The 15,788-nt window shown below is 40.8% G+C and overlaps 1 protein-coding gene across 3 annotated transcripts in view; it reads left to right on the top strand.

The window, feature by feature from the left end:
- The window catches only part of GRM7 (glutamate metabotropic receptor 7), a 679,515-nt gene that overhangs the window by 447,778 nt on the left and 215,949 nt on the right, over nt 1-15,788 (top strand). For all 3 annotated transcript variants that reach the window (XM_019504702.1, XM_019504701.1, XM_019504700.1), the window contains exons 6-7: nt 5,604-5,804; nt 14,403-14,542. In XM_019504702.1, the coding sequence (XP_019360247.1) occupies nt 5,604-5,804; nt 14,403-14,542 (341 nt within the window). The remainder of the gene's footprint in view (nt 1-5,603; nt 5,805-14,402; nt 14,543-15,788) is intronic.

Raw genomic sequence — 15,788 nt, 5'->3', positions numbered from 1 at the left:
AGAGTAAAAGTTGTATAAATATCTGTAGGCATTCAATCTCATAGTCTTCAGTGTGTCGTCTTTTTCCTAAATTCTTCTTTTTTTTTTTTTTTAAACAATGTTTTTAAAACCAGATCTTCTACATGGCCATTATGTAAAAACGTGGCATAAGTGTTTGGTCAGCTTCTGCTTTGATCATTTTGAATGTATCCTTCTTGCTACAGAAAAATTCAAATAAATACAAGCTTAAGAATATGTTGGCTGTGTCATTTTTTTTTTTTTTTTTTTTAATATCCCTTCTTAATTGTCCTATTTACTTAGCCTTCAATACCTCTTTGCTCTTTTCAACTCATTAGGTTTTGCCCTCACTCTTGACTATCGCTAAGTATTTGAGCTGGACTTCCACTTACTGGCCTGTGCAATTTTATTTAATTTTATTTATTTTTGTTTGTTTCACTTCAAAAGTTAAGCGATAGCACGCAGCACTGGGGGCAATAAATATTGTCTACTAACAGCAATTAGATGATAATTTTTTTTCTCTCAGAGAATTTGAAATTTTTCCTTGGAATTGTGCCACGAGACTAGAAGCCTTCAATATGGAAGGAGCACCAGTAATATCTTCCAATAACATTTTTATCTGAGGTAGCAGTCGGCATCATCCAGGGCTTTTTATAAGCAAAGAAGAAGAATGAGCTTATTTTCATCTCAAAGTGGAAACTATCCTCGAATGAGAAATGAACATATGAAGATTGTAGAAGTGACTTTAAAATATGAAAAGTATTTCCTCATGGCCGTACACACTTTTGATACAAAAATGGAACATATTTTCTACCTTTATTTCTGTGCCTGAGTTATTACTGGCAATAAGACAAGACAGCAAAACAACAACAAATACAATTTTAAAAAATCGCAGGGCTGCCCCAAACTGTCTAAGTAGTAACATTATTATAATTTGTAATATTTATGAACATTATCTGGGAAGTGTTGTAAGTATTTGAAGGTCATTTTCCAGCCACTAATGCAAGTATTCTTGCTTCCTTCAAGGGCTAACCTAGGAGTAGGGGGACTGGCTGTATGAGGGACAGAGTATTTCAGGCTCCCTGTTCCTTCAGACTTTTTCTTACATACCTATGGCACCAACAATGGCAGCAATTGGCATTAATTATATAGGCTCTTTTGTTAAAAAAAAGTATGATATATTTTGTTGTGGTTTTAAGGCTAAAGCATTAATAAAGCAAAAGCAACTGCAGGTGTTTGTACCTTTGCTTGTTCAAATGGAAACTTTGCTCCAACTGGAAAAAATTTCGCAAATTCATAAAGAAGTTTTTAGTGATGCAGCAGCAATTTGAACACATAGCGGTATCATTTATATATAAGTTACCTGTGTTACATTAAATAACATAACATGTTACACTACATGATAAGGTCACTACGACTTTTGAAAGCTGAACATTTCAAAAGGCTGTTTAGCTGTATAAAAAGTATTCATTGGGTGTGCCTGTATGTCACCCTACATTGTGATATGGTGCACTGTGGGGACACAGCAATCATGTGTCTGTACACATGAGTGCCAGCAACCTCACCATAGTGGTGCACTTCCAAGGTATAGCACACAGCTAGAGTGATGTAGCGGTGAAATTTAACTGTGCGCCACATGTACAGCACAGTGATCACCCATACTAAAGCATGGTGCCATAGCAACATCTCCAATGTTGGCAATGTGTAGATGCGCTCATCTAGTACTTCTTTCTGCATTTCTACTGTATTTTTTTTTCAGTCTGTATTTGTTCCTGTAGTACAGACCTCTGAATTTTGGGGACTAAATAAAAGTCTTGACCATGCTGTTGTGAACAATGGGGTCTTTTCTAAGTTGTGCTTTGTTACCAACAAAAAAGTGCAAATCTTTTTAAGTTGTGTTTCTCTCTCTCATGTCTAAACCATATATACATGTGGATTAAAATGAACAGCAGCTACATTTTAAAGGTCATTTACTGTAAAATGAATGGAAGGAGGTCTACATAAGTATAAAATATTGTTCTGCTGATGCTGTGGGCGTTTCAGAATAGACCTTAGATTTGAAAATGTATCCCAAAGATGTGCCTATTTCCTATTAAAATGCCACTCAACTTTCCATCAACAGACGAACTTGTATGCAAAAACTGCACATGCAGTGATGCACATGCTATTATGTATGTGTAGCTCTATAAGTTTGGATCATATGGGATACATGGGTAATCAAAAAGTTCCACCAGGTTTTCTAAAACATATTTTATTATTGATTGTATTTTATTATTTTCAGATCTTCACATTGTTAGTGCAGCTTTGTTTCATGGATTTTTGTTCTGTCTTCTTCCGCTATTATCTTAGCTGCTAAAGGATTTTTCCCCCCTCCTCTGTATTGGTCACATATGCTTCTAGCACTTAATATGCTTAATCAGTATTGTTTGTGTTCAGAGTTTCAATTCTAAGATTGCTTTCCTTGGCATCCCTTCCCATTGCATTACTAATTTGGTTATGTAGCTCAGCTAAGGGCACTTAAAAGCGTTTTCCTCCTTGGTAGGTCTGAAAATGTAATGTGGTCTGTAATCAATGAAAGGAGAGTGGAGTGATATAAAAGGACAGTAGGTAAATCTTCAAAACCTGGAACCCATTTTACCCTGCTGAATTATTTGCAAGGAATTTGGTGTTGCTAATTTAGTTCTGAATTGTAACTGAGCTTTTGTGCCAGATCATTTCTTAAACTGTGATATCCAGATTGCATGGATTGGAGTTTTGCTGTTTAGCACTTAGTGAAGCAACAAGTAAAAAAAAATCCACATAATTGAAAGTGTATGTGGGGGAAATGCATATTTGTTGGCCACAAAAAAGCTGAGTGAATAGGTCACTGCAGATAATTTGCTACATATACAAGGGCTCCCTTTGTGATCCTCGTCCTTGTGTTTATTCATGATTTTTTCATTTGCAGTCCTCTACCTACTTATTTATTCATTGTTCTTGTCTTTAAACTATGGATTGGCTGTGAACATAATTGATGTTTAAGTAAAGTCACATGTCAGCCTTTCAGTGTTTCCCTCACCCCCTGCTCTCTGTGCAGAAGTAAGGAAAATGAAAGGATTTTGCCTGGGATATATTGATTTCTACAAACCCGTGAGTCTGAAATTAATGATAGGTTACCAGTATTGTTGTGGCACCTGTCAACCAATCAAAAAAGGTGTCCCAGGTGTATCAGATGCTGGGCAAATACACTGTTTGAGAGTTCCTGTCCCAAGAACTTACAGACTTAATAGAAAAGATGAGCACTGATAGGAGAATGACAAGAACGTATCGTTCCTGCTTGATTAGAGCTGCCTCGGTAGCTCAAATTATCTTGAATCTACAGCCAAGAAAATGGCTCTATTGTGGTAAAAACTGCTTCACTAACCCTGTATGGTTCCAGTATATAGTTAATGTAACAAGTGAATATGTAAGAATGTGATTTGAGCAGAAATGTACAAATGGGGAACTCATTCTTCTCACCAAAACTCATTACCAGGGTGATTTTTTTTCCTCCTGGTATCAGTGGATTTAAGCACAATTGCTGAATGGCTTCACCATTGGTGCCTCTTTCAAATTGAAGATGATGATAGAATTTGTATTTTCTTCTCTTAAGCCCCAAACCTAAATTATTAGTTTTCGGGTTATTGTGAGAATTGTTGGTGGGATCTGGTTTCACTGAGCTCTTTCCATGATCAGGACCCTTTATGGCTGCAGAATGACCTACAGTTGAAAAAAGGTGTTGTCTAGCAGATAACTGAATAAGTGGCTTGCAATGTTCCAGCTGTTAAAAATATACTGGACTTCTCTAGCTTCTTACAAGGCATCTTGGAACACTTAACAACCAGTAATTATGTTTCACAAAGCCCTGGTGGGATAGGTGAGTATAATCACACATTTTGCAGCTGGACACATTGAATCCTGCAGGTGTTGCTTGCCCAATATTAAACAAAAAGTTAGACTTGCAAGATCTGGAAATAAAACCCAAGAGACTTGGAACATAATACTGTTTTGCTTCCCCCAGAGACAACACTGTCCCTTATATATTATATTTGTGTGTGTGTGTTGGGGTGGGGGAGGGTGTATGTATGTATATATGTGTGTGTGTACATATACCTACTGTTTTTGTTTAGTGCCAGTCAGATAGTATTCATTGACTTAATCTTGTAATAAATGTGATCTATATTAATCATATAATACGTTGGGTGAATATATTTCTGTTTTTTGACTCATCTTAGTTTTGATCTTATGTATTTTGGATTAAAAAGCACTGTTTTCTGTTTCATAACTGCATACTATTTACTCATTTCAGTTTGCTACCGTTAAAGAAGAGAAATGGTTAAGGCATTGGACTAGTACTCTGAATTTTTTAGTTTGATTTTGATTCTCCTTCAGATTTATTTTGAACATTTCTCTACTACTACCCCAGTGCTCTCAAGAGCAGTGCCAAAAAGTATGCCCACCTACCTCCTCTCACTCCCTGTACACCACACTAGACATAAGATAGGAAAGACAACCTGGGTGTGTCCAGAGGAGGGCACACATGGAGTCTGTGGTGCCTCAAAGCTGTTTGAGGTGCTGCAAACCACACGTGGTGCACGTGCAACCATTTGCCGTGCTGCTAATTTGCAGTGCAGTGCCAAAATTTGACACTGGGAGAACCCAGTGTCAAAAAAATGGTGTGGTGCATGCGGCAGCAACATGTGCCACCAGAAACAGAGCCTGGCCCTCCCGAACCATATTCTGGCTGCCGACCAGGCTCTGTACAGTCAGATTGGTGCCGCTGCTGCCCCAGGAGGCTCCCAGTTAAGGCTGCTGGGTCCAGCACAGTTGTTGGTCCCAGCCTCCCCTGTCCCACCCAGGACAATTAGGTATGTGCCAGAGTGTGCATGCAGGGGTGTGCCCTAGGGCACAAAGGAGCAACACAAATATATGCTGCTGCTGTTTGTGCTATGGAAAATGCATACCCCTGCATATGGGGACATGCCCCCTGAGGGTATCTTCTACCATCATGCTCAATTTCACTTGGAAACAGTATTCTTGAGAGTGCCAGTTGAAAGTATCCTCAGGGCAGCTTCACTGCCTCATTTCTGTTATTTGTAGAGTGGGAACAAGTGGGTACACATCTACTCCGGGAGGTGAGTTTTGGATGTCACAGATGCAGTATAAAGAGACCTGGGGCAGAATGTATGCAGCACCTAACACACTAAAGGAGTTCTCGTCTCTGTTTTAATGCTAGTATAATACATATAATAAATAATTAAACATCAGCAGTAATAATTTTTTAAAAATGACTAGTTTCCCCCCTGGTGGTATTTTAGTGAGAGCAATAGACTGCAGTGTTTTGGAATCCTTATGCTAAGCCCTTATTTTGCAAAAATATTTTGATGGCATATGAAGGACCCTTTACTCCGTACAAGAGGAGGAAAAGAGGGGTTCATCATTAATGTAAGCATACTTTGCTGCCTCAGGTGACATTAACAGTCAGCATATAAGTGAATTCTCCCGAGCATCCTTTAGGTTGTATCAGCAATGATTCTCCCTCAATCATTTGTGTTTGTGCATGTGTGTCTGTTTGTTTTCCTGTGCAGGGCAGGAGAGAATTGGAAAGGACTCCCATTATGAGCAAGAGGGGAAAGTTCAGTTTGTGATTGATGCTGTGTATGCCATGGCTCATGCCCTCCATCATATGAACAAGGATCTTTGTCCTGATTACCCGGGAGTTTGTCCGGAGATGGAACAAGCAGGAGGCAAGAAGCTGCTGAAGTACATACGTAGTGTGAACTTCAACGGTGAGTGCAAAGAGAGATGCTGTCCCAGAGCTCCAGGCCCACATAAAAGTTGGGAATTTATTTTGTGTCTAGACTATACATATGGTTTCCCTAGATTCCTAAATGAGTGGAGTTGCCATTTTTTATGTAGTTCCTGTTTAACATCTGCTTGAAGATTTTGTGTTGCTTTGCTTGAAGCAGAGAAAAATGATATAATTTCAGACTTATAGCATTCTGTCTGACTAAGCCTTGTTTTTTTATTGGGATTGATGTGGTGTAACCATTTGCAGGTGGGCACATGTGGGAATTAATATGAAGCCACTAAACTTTTCATAAGCCCAAGACTTGCTCTCATTGGCAAAAATGGGTGATGGGCTGAAAAATTACTTGATAAATGCCAAATTCAAACTTAATTAGATAGGTAGATAGGTAGATAGATAAGTTTGAATTTGGCATTTGTCAAGTAATTTTTCAGCCCATCACCCATTTTTATTTATATATATAAAAAGTATGTAGATGTGTTATATGTAGATTTTCAGCATCTTTTAAAATATAACTGTTTATCTATTTCATTTCCCCTAGTTGGAAAAAAACAAAGTGAGACTCCGTATACAGGATCTGGCCTGTCACATGCACAAGGATGGGACAGCCAGTCCAAAGGCCAGGCTTATTTGCAGATTTCAAAGCTAGTGACTTGGGCTCAGTAAGCAGAAAGTCCTAGGGTAAAAATTGCTCCAGTCCCCCAGAAGGTCCATAGCGCATAAGCACAAACAGTTGACAGCTGTATCTGGAGATGAGATGATGTTAGGTTACATCTCCACATCCATTTGGGTTTCAGCCACCAAATAAAAGTGATCTTCATGGGTCCTAAGTCTGGGTGTGACAGCTTTAATATTGCTTCTTGCTTATAGTGTATGGCAAAGGGCTTTCATTTATGCTTCCCCCTTCAAGATTGTCTGAATTTGGCCTAGATGCTATAGCAGGATTTCCTCATCCCTGTGAATTTTATTGAAAGTTTATTTGCTTCATTAACATACATGGGGGAGATTCATGTGGGACCAGCCCCAGAGCCATAACAGCTAAACACTCACAGAAGTTAGCCTTACAAGCAATCTGCCATTATTTCCTCCTCATAAACTCTGTTAATATCTGTAACAGGAGCTTTTTAAATGGTCTGTCTCAGCACTCTGGAAGCCTGAGACCCAGGTTCAGATTGTCAGATCTAGGAATCCAAAGTCACACATCTAAATACACGTTTAGGGCTCACCAGGCAGTGATGTCTGGAAGAGTCAAACAGGAGGCACCACTCCCATTGTTACATAAATGCAGAGTTTCTGCATCTTTGAAAATCAGCCTTTATTAACTCCAGTGACATTACACAGATTCTTTATATTTTGCATATGCCTGAGTGTTTTTGTGACGGTCTTTTATTGGACAGCACATGGGATATTGAACCCAGAGCCCTCATATATAAATGCACAAGCTGTGAGAACTTGAGAAAAGAGCAAAGCCCACATAATTGAGGGCTATAATAGCTGTATGCACAGAAAGGGCATTTGTAATGCATATTAATTCTGGGGTTAACCTTTGCTGGGTTGGGGTCTGATTTAGTTGCTTAAATATAGGTGGAGGTGATTAACGTTAGGCATTTTTACACGTGCTCCAGGGGTCATGGGGGGGCTGGGAAATGCTTTAATTAGAGTGGGTCCAAGAGCCCCTCTAATTAAAGCGCCCGCGGCATCTTGTGTATCAGCGTCCCCACGATGCAAAATGGTGGTGGGGGTGCATTAACTAAAGCTTGTCGAAAGAGTTTTAGTTGAAGTGCCAGGATGCTGATACACAAGGCGCGGAGGCTGGCTGGTGCGCGCTAATTAGCACATTCCAGCAGACTTGATTCACTGAGTCTGCTCCAACTCACTGTAATTACAGCATGTCGGAGCAGCCTCCCCAAACATGTACAGGCACCCCTAAGTATTTGAAAATGCTAATCGCCTTCCCTCTCTATAGCAGTTTGCAGACTAATAGATACATGCAGAGGAGATACAAATGGGCTGTAACATTCAGATGAGGAAAAAAATCCTGGACCTCATGATCTAACTTGAAGACCTTAGGTAACAGAAAGGGATTTTTTTTCTCTCTCAAGTAAAGCATTGCACAACTAGTAAAGTATATTATAGGAGATACTATACCTCCTCCTCCTCCTGGCCCCCACCTCCTTTGCTAGCTATTGTTAGAGGCAAAATATTGCTGAACTAGTAACCTCAGGAATAAAATCTTATCTCACTGATTCTGGAAAGAGAATAGAAACTTTCTAAGATAAAACACTATAATAATAAGAGAGACACAATATTTATGTGCATTTAGTAATCTGACATTTAGCAGATGATTCATATTCATCTCCAAAGGTGGCAGGGAGGTTCTTGGAAAGTAGAGAGGTTGAATGCCCATTCAATCATTTTAATAACTAGCAGGAACTAAACTATTTAGTGAATTTTGCCTCATTTCCTGCTCATAGAAGGCTCACAACTAGATTACAGCGCCCTCAATTTCCTGTCCAGAATTTACTGGACTCATATTTTGCAAGATTATGTTTCCCTCTTATTACAACTGGTCCCGTAAACCACATGGTGTTGTTTTCTTCCTTTGTAACTGTCAACTCATAAGCAGCGTGGGGCCCAAAGAAACTGCCGTTGCTTTGCATTTGACAGGGACATGTAGAAGATAAAGGGCATTTTGGAATTTTTAGATAAATTTACATCAGTTATTGATTAGCTACATATGCCTAGCCCTAGACAATATTGCTGGGGAGGGAAAGGCACAGAGAGAGCACAAATAAGTTTCCTTTAAGATGTATTATCCTTGTGAGAGTTTACTTTTCCCTTGTTGTATTCGCAAAGAACTATTTACATGTGTTTTCACACAGAGCTGCAAAGTTTCCTGTTATTGTCATTGTGCCGTGGCTCTGGTGAGATTCTGGGGGCCCTGTTCGCTTTCCACATTGAGCCTCTGCCTCATATACAATATTGCAGATGTGTTAAAAGTGTAAAACATTCTTTCACCAGAGTCAGAAGTAATCACAGGCACATCCATAGTAGTAACAGGGTGGGCCCAGGTTTTGCAGAAGGGATTTTGGGAACCCTGTCTTCCTATAAAGAATGTCTCATTCCTTCTAAAACATACCCCTTTGAGACCATAAGGGTCTGAGCTGCAAAAGCGATGGATGGCTTGAGCTGCACATTTGTTTTGTCATTTGTGTGAGCCAACTTCAGTTGCTCAGCCTCACGGAGCCATGAGCGGTAGGGTGAGTAGTCAGAATTGCTGTCACCAAGTTCAGTCCACCCTGTGGTTTAGGAGTGGGGAATGTCTTACACATTATTGCAGTTCACCAAATAAGTATGTTGAGGCAAGATTATGACAAGTGCACAGGAATGAGGAAATCAAAGAGGAGAGTGTGTGGAACCCATTCACAGGTGGCATGGCATTTTCCTGTGCTTGGGGAGTCATCTCCAGGCATGCCTCTAGTGGTTTGATATCCCGAAGGTGGTAGAAAAGAAGCAGTTGGGAAACCCTGTCCAAAGAGATACAGCCTAAGTTGCTTAGTGTGTCCCGGGGCTTCTTCCTAGAGAAATTTAGTTCTATACTGCTCTTGTGAGGGTCACTAGCTAAATGCTACCATTTGGCTTATATCTCATTAAGTCTCACACTCTCATTTCTGTAATAAGGTTTGTAATGGAAACAGAGAATAGTGTAACATGATTCCTGTTTCACTATTATAAATGGAGGAAATGCCTTCTCATGTACCTTATGCCTATGATCTTCTGATCCTGATTTGTATAGCAGGGGTGCAAATAGATGTACTTTTAACCCTGCAGACAAAATCATCTTCCCTTTGCTTGCTTCAGTTTTTTCCTTTCCTCCCCTACAAAGATCATGACGTTCATGAAGCAAGAGCTCAAGCAATCTTTTAATGAGTAGAGACTGTGAATTTGTAGTAGGAGCTCAGTATGAATTCCAATATTGTCTTACAATCTTGAGAGCAGAAAAAAACGGATGCAGTGAGATTCTGAATATTAATCTCACAGTGCAGTGATGGTATTTTTTCCTGATGACCTGAAAAAATGAGGGATGCTTTTTACATGAACTCTGCAGGTCCTTGTCAGAACTGCAGTGACTCTGAACTGAGTCATAAAGAAACACCTTAGATAGTCACATTTATCAAGCACCCTACCCTTCTCTTTTTAATTCAGTTCCCTTCTTGATGAGTTTCTTGTGGTGATTAAGAGGCAGAAATCCTACAAAATCAAATAAATCGTGTCTTTTTTCAAATGAGTTCTTCATGTGAAGAGGCATCATGTACAGCATGTCTAGTGAGAGTATAACTTATTCGTTGGGAACTGAAGGTGAATTAATATTTCAGAGCACCACTGAATGTTCAGGCAGCTACAGGAAGGAGAATGTTGCTAGGTTTCTAAGTTGCTTTTTGGCAATGTGGAGAAACTAATTCTCACTACATTTACTGAAAGAGGACAAAATTCAATTTATGTCAGCTTTAAATACCCAGAAAGATCCTGCTAACCTGGTATAATCATTAAAAGAAGAATAAAAATAATACATCACATTGGCTAGGCAAATATTAATAATATGTTTCAGCCTGCAGGTTTTGCAAATGCCCCTGTTTGATATTTTTATAGTTTGCATTAGGAAATCAGAAAGAGAACACAGAATAAAATGCTGTAGCAGTTTAAAAACACACCCCAGAAGTCACATGATGGACACTGTGCGCCAAAACGTGCAGTCACAAAACCCATCAGGATTGAAAACTGACTAAAAACCAGAGGATTTGTATTTATTATGCCAAACCAGTTACTCCACTTTCAAAAAGCCAGTCAACTCAGGGGCCACATCCACGTGAGTGTGGGCGTTTGGTTCCCCGAGGACAACTGGTGGTGGCACACCTTGTAACAAATGGCAAGTTGCCCCGGGTGGAGGAGGGGAGCCTGGGGCCAGCACTGGGCTGACCTCAGCAGCCTTACCTGGGGTCTTGGGATCTTCCCAGGGCTGCAGCAATGGCAATTCTGCCTCTTGAAGCTTGGCTGGCAGCTGGAGTGTGGCTCTGGGCAGCCAGGGTCCAGTTTTGAGCGTGCACTGCTCCACCTTTTTTTTCCCTGCAGGTTTTTTGAGCCCTGGATATCCAGGGGTAACCCCTCCCCGTCCCCCCCGCCCCCCCCCGGCACTGCTTGTTTGGACATGGCCAGAGAGAGGTATTTTTTATGTGGGATCCAACATGCTCGTAACTGTCTGCCATTTGGCAGATATTGAGTAGCTTACTCTCACTCCCCCCAAGAAAGCCACTCACAATTTTGTGTGTGGTGGGGTATAGATTTTCAAATAAATTTAAAAGTAGAAATGAGGATATGCCTGGTAAAAAAAACAAAAAACAAAACAAAAAACAGATATGCATTTATGCTATTCAAATACATTTTAAGAAAAGTGTAACTTAAAGGTAAACACATATTAATAGGTAATCACATTTAAGTGATGTTATTAGTTATGACATGAAGTATAGTGCATGACACTTCAGGAGATTAAAACAGCACTGTGTAGGTAGAGAAGTGGCAGATATGATGTCTGCAGGAATTATGCATATAGAAATCATGAGCGGGCATGATGCATCCAGCCCCAGATTCAGAAAAAGCACTCTAGTGTCTGCTTAATTAGAAGCACAGTCTCAAGTGCCTTCCTGAATCAGAGACCCAGGGAGTAAGCACCAACAGCAGTTACTACTCCTGTTGAGCAGGAGAGATGCACGTATTTAACAGCTACGCAGAGGAAGCCATCTGAAGGGTACAACAGAAGGTTTTATTTTTCTTGCAAAACCCAGAAGCTGCAGACTCCTGACCACCATCCACTAGCACATTGACTATTTCCACATCTACCAACATCCCTCTTTTATATGTACTCCCATAACAATAAGCATTCTCCGTAGCAAGCTCAGCAAGCTGTGTTTGTTGTACAGGGCTATAGTCCGGAAGGCGTTGAATACTTTCAGTAGAGTTAATGGCTCACTATCGCCATTATTATCTGCAGGCACTCAAATTTGCCACTTCTTTGCTACTTACTGCACATAGTGAGGGCTCCCCGCCTCCCTCCCTCCCTGACACATTCTCACCAGGGCTGCCATCATTTGATTTCTAGATGCCATTTAAAAACCAGGTATCCTGCTCATCTGGGTATGTAACATTTAAAAATCCTTTCCTTTTTTTAAGGCAACTTTTAATCTTACCACTAATGTTCCACTTACCAAGTTCACCCCTCATCTACTTAAGCAAAAAATGAGCATATAGATGCCTGAGTGTAGATGTCTGTGTGCAGTCAGTTAGCTATCTGCATTACTCCCTGATTTCCAGGGTGTAACCTCAGGTGATACAAGATGTCATGGTTTAATTGACTTAATTGGAGCCAGGATCATTTGCATTGGCTATGAATCTTCCCCTTAGTGTGTAAAAAACCATCCATTTGTTCATGTACATGTTGTTCCTTTGATTGGGTCCGATGACTATAACTACAAAGGTTGATGATGCCTTCTGGAAGTCCAGATCCATTTGAATTACCATAGTGTATGTGGGGGTGGGTGGGGGGAGACCACAAGTAAAGGACTAGATCCAGGTGCCGACTAAGAGTCAGTGCAAGCGTGCCAACCGCTGCTGGCCCTTCCACTGCTGCTGCCACCACCCAAGGCAAACAGCTTCCTAGATCCAATCCTTTGTCAGCTGTGACAAAGCATAGTTTGCTAATGATACACACTCTTAAAAGTCATGATGAATCACATTTCCTGTTTGTAGAGAGATAGTCATGTTAGTCTGGTGATTTACTGCTTGTGGTGGCTTTCAGAAGGAGCCTAGGAATTGTAACCCCTCCTCCTCCTTCACCTAAGAAATGTTTTCCCACTGTAAATGTATTCTGGCTGCATTAATCTAGAATGACAATTAAATATCTACGAAGCACCCAGAGGGGGCAAGAAAAGAGAGATTTTAGTGGAAGATTTTCTGTACCAGCCTTTGAACTTAATCTATGTCTGATCTCGGAGGAACTGTAGAATAGACGAGAAATAATTTACCAGGGTTAGAATTTGGAAACTATGCTAATTCACTCCTTCAAATCTTCTTTCACATACTGGGATTCAATGAAGAATGGGAATTCTGAAGAAAGCCATAACTAAAGCTCAGCGCTACAACAGGATAGATTTTTTCATTGCTTCAGGGGGAAAAAAGTTCTGTAGTAGGAGGAAATTTTGAATATAGATATACTAGTGCATTGTCATGATCTTCAGTCTTGACACAATGTCGGTGTACCCCACTGAATTGTATTTTTATGCATCTTGAAATAAATACTGTCTTTGAGATTTTTCCCCTAGTCCTATATAAAAAAAATATGTCTCTTTGAATACCCATGTAAGAAGGAGCCTTGCATCTGAATTAGTGCTACTATCTAGACTGCAGATTTCCTGGCTAGAGTTTTCTTTCCAATAAATCATCTTTGATGTAATAAAAGGCACCAAAATTCAGTCTGTCATCTCCCTATCATATGAAATGTGTCTAGTTTCCCCCTTTTATGTACTGGCAATGGATGTGCTAAGAGGGCTGGTGGTCAACCCCACTGCCCAACAAAGAGGGAGGCTTATCTAATGTTTACCCAGAGCTGACTAAGGGCTGCATGGTCAGACCATAGGACATGTAAAATAAATGATGCAACTAGCAAGCAGGCTGTACCAGGCCTCCATTCTGGATCTTAACAGCAGTAAACATGGTTGAGCACGTTGCACTTTGGCCCCCCGATGCATCAAGCGAGTTCTGGGCTCTGTAGCTCTGGTGCTATGACTCTACCAAGTTCCTCTACCTAATATAAGTCACAGGAGTGGGTCCAGAATCCGTCCCAAAGCTGTTCATGACAAGGCTACCTGAAAACAGCAGGTATCAATGTCCTTGAGTCTGAACGAGGGAGAGGACAAGGAAAGATTATAAGCAGTTTCCCTATAGTTTGCTCTGCTCTTTTCCATCCCAACTGCATGCTGATTACTGGAATAAGAACATATTGTGGAGGAGGGAGCTATTTCTGGATGCCCGTCAAGACTCACAAGACCTGGGCCGTCTTCTGACGGCAGTATCTCTCAGAAGCAGATGGAATATTTTTGGAGGGGGTGGAGGGGAATCACTTAGAAGTTCCATTCACAGGTCTGGTTTTCACTAACCAACTCCCTTAGCGCAGAGAGAGGGGGGAAAGAGAGGGCAAAAGCAAAGCTCTTCTCATCTTTCTTGCTGTGTGCAGGGTGAGAGTGAAGGCAGATGTTATTTTATGGGCTTTTTTTTTTCTTTTAAGCCAGAGGCTATAGGTCTTGCTAGTTAATCACAGAAAGAGGGATAGGATTATGACACTGTCCCAAATGGTGTCCTATGGTGTCCTAAAGTGCCTGTTTACACTTCTGTAATGATGGATGGCCTCTGCCTGAGCTGTGATGCCAGTCCGAGAGCTTCCAGCCACGACCAAACAAATGAAACGAGTATTGTAAAGCTTTGGCATTTTGTTTGTTTGTTTGTCTGTCTGTCTCGCTTCCTTCCTCAGGCAGTGCTGGCACTCCAGTGATGTTTAATAAAAACGGGGATGCGCCAGGGCGCTACGACATCTTTCAGTACCACACAACAAACACCACCGCCCCAGGTTATCGTCTGGTTGGCCAGTGGACAGATGACCTACAGCTTAATGTGAGTCCAATTTACGCTTTGCTTCCTCATTTTCCACAGAGTGGAGTAACCCAGCAGAAAATAGGGCTGGGACCTCTGTTACCTTTTTTATGTGGACGTAATTTTTTTTCTGCACCATTCTCTGTTGCCCTGTGTGCAGCATGTTCTCACCTAGTGTCCAATCTGCACTGATTAAAACTGAGTTCTGAGGACCATGCAGACTGTTGTTTTTCTTTTGTATATCTGAACTCTAGCTGCTAACCAGGATGGTGGCCTTGTTCCCTGTAATGCAGAGTTACTTGAAACTGCTGGGTTTTCAGCTTTCGAAATGCAAATTGCTCTGTGCATCTCCAGCTTGGTGCAAATGAAATGGATTTTTCAGCTGCTCATATATCCCAAGGGTTATTTTTAGGCATTTAGGGATGAGGCATTTCTTACATATGAGACCAATCCTTACGTAATGATGCTGACTTGAAAGGTAAGAACAGGCAAGCTGATGTCACCGTGTGAAAGAATGTCTATGACTCTTGTTTGCATCTGCAAAGACGACTTTTTCATCTGTGGAGCATGAGTCTTTTTTCTTCATTTTTTTTTATGTCCGTTAAGAAATACCTACCTACATATAATATATGTGAGCATATGAGCAAGTGTGGCCCAGATGAAAAGGTGGAATATTGGATAGTGTACACTGTAGAGTACTGGATACAGGAAAAAGAAGCCTCTCTGAGCAGAGAGCATATCTCCCTGAACTGGTCATAGGTAAAAACACCCTCTATTCCAGTGTCTCCTACAGGGGAGGGGTGAGCATCACTGGGGAGTTAGCAGTCCCCCTGCAAGCATGTATAGGGTAGAAAAAAATAATCTAACACAGTAGGGCACTGGATTGGGACTCAGAAGAGCTGAATTCTGCTTTTGGCCCAGTCAGAAACTTCCTGTTTGGTTTTATGCAAGTCATTTTGCCTTCCTCTACATGGGGGACTTTTACCAGGTACACTTAACTTAATTCAGTGCAAACCCCTGTGTGAACATCTCTATTTCAGTGTAGCAGGCAGTTTTCAGTTTAATGTAAACGTGTTCCCTGTGTATTTGAGGTGAACCAAAGGAGGCCACTCCTGTTGTGAAATAAGTAGCTATGAAAAGGTTGTCGTTTTCTACTTGAATTTATACCTTTGCTAATAGGAGGGCAACCTTCCCAGGAAGTCAAGGTCTCCTGCTAATTTATATTGGATTTCCTCACTGGTAAAAAAAAAAAAAAAAAGTGGCTGCC

This window comes from Gavialis gangeticus, unplaced genomic scaffold (genome assembly GCF_001723915.1).
Source record: "Gavialis gangeticus isolate Ggan-Ray unplaced genomic scaffold, GavGan_comp1, whole genome shotgun sequence".
Taxonomy (NCBI): Eukaryota; Metazoa; Chordata; order Crocodylia; family Gavialidae; genus Gavialis; species Gavialis gangeticus.
The sequence above is the reverse complement of the archived record's forward strand: the minus strand, read 5'-3'. Positions and strand labels throughout refer to the sequence as shown.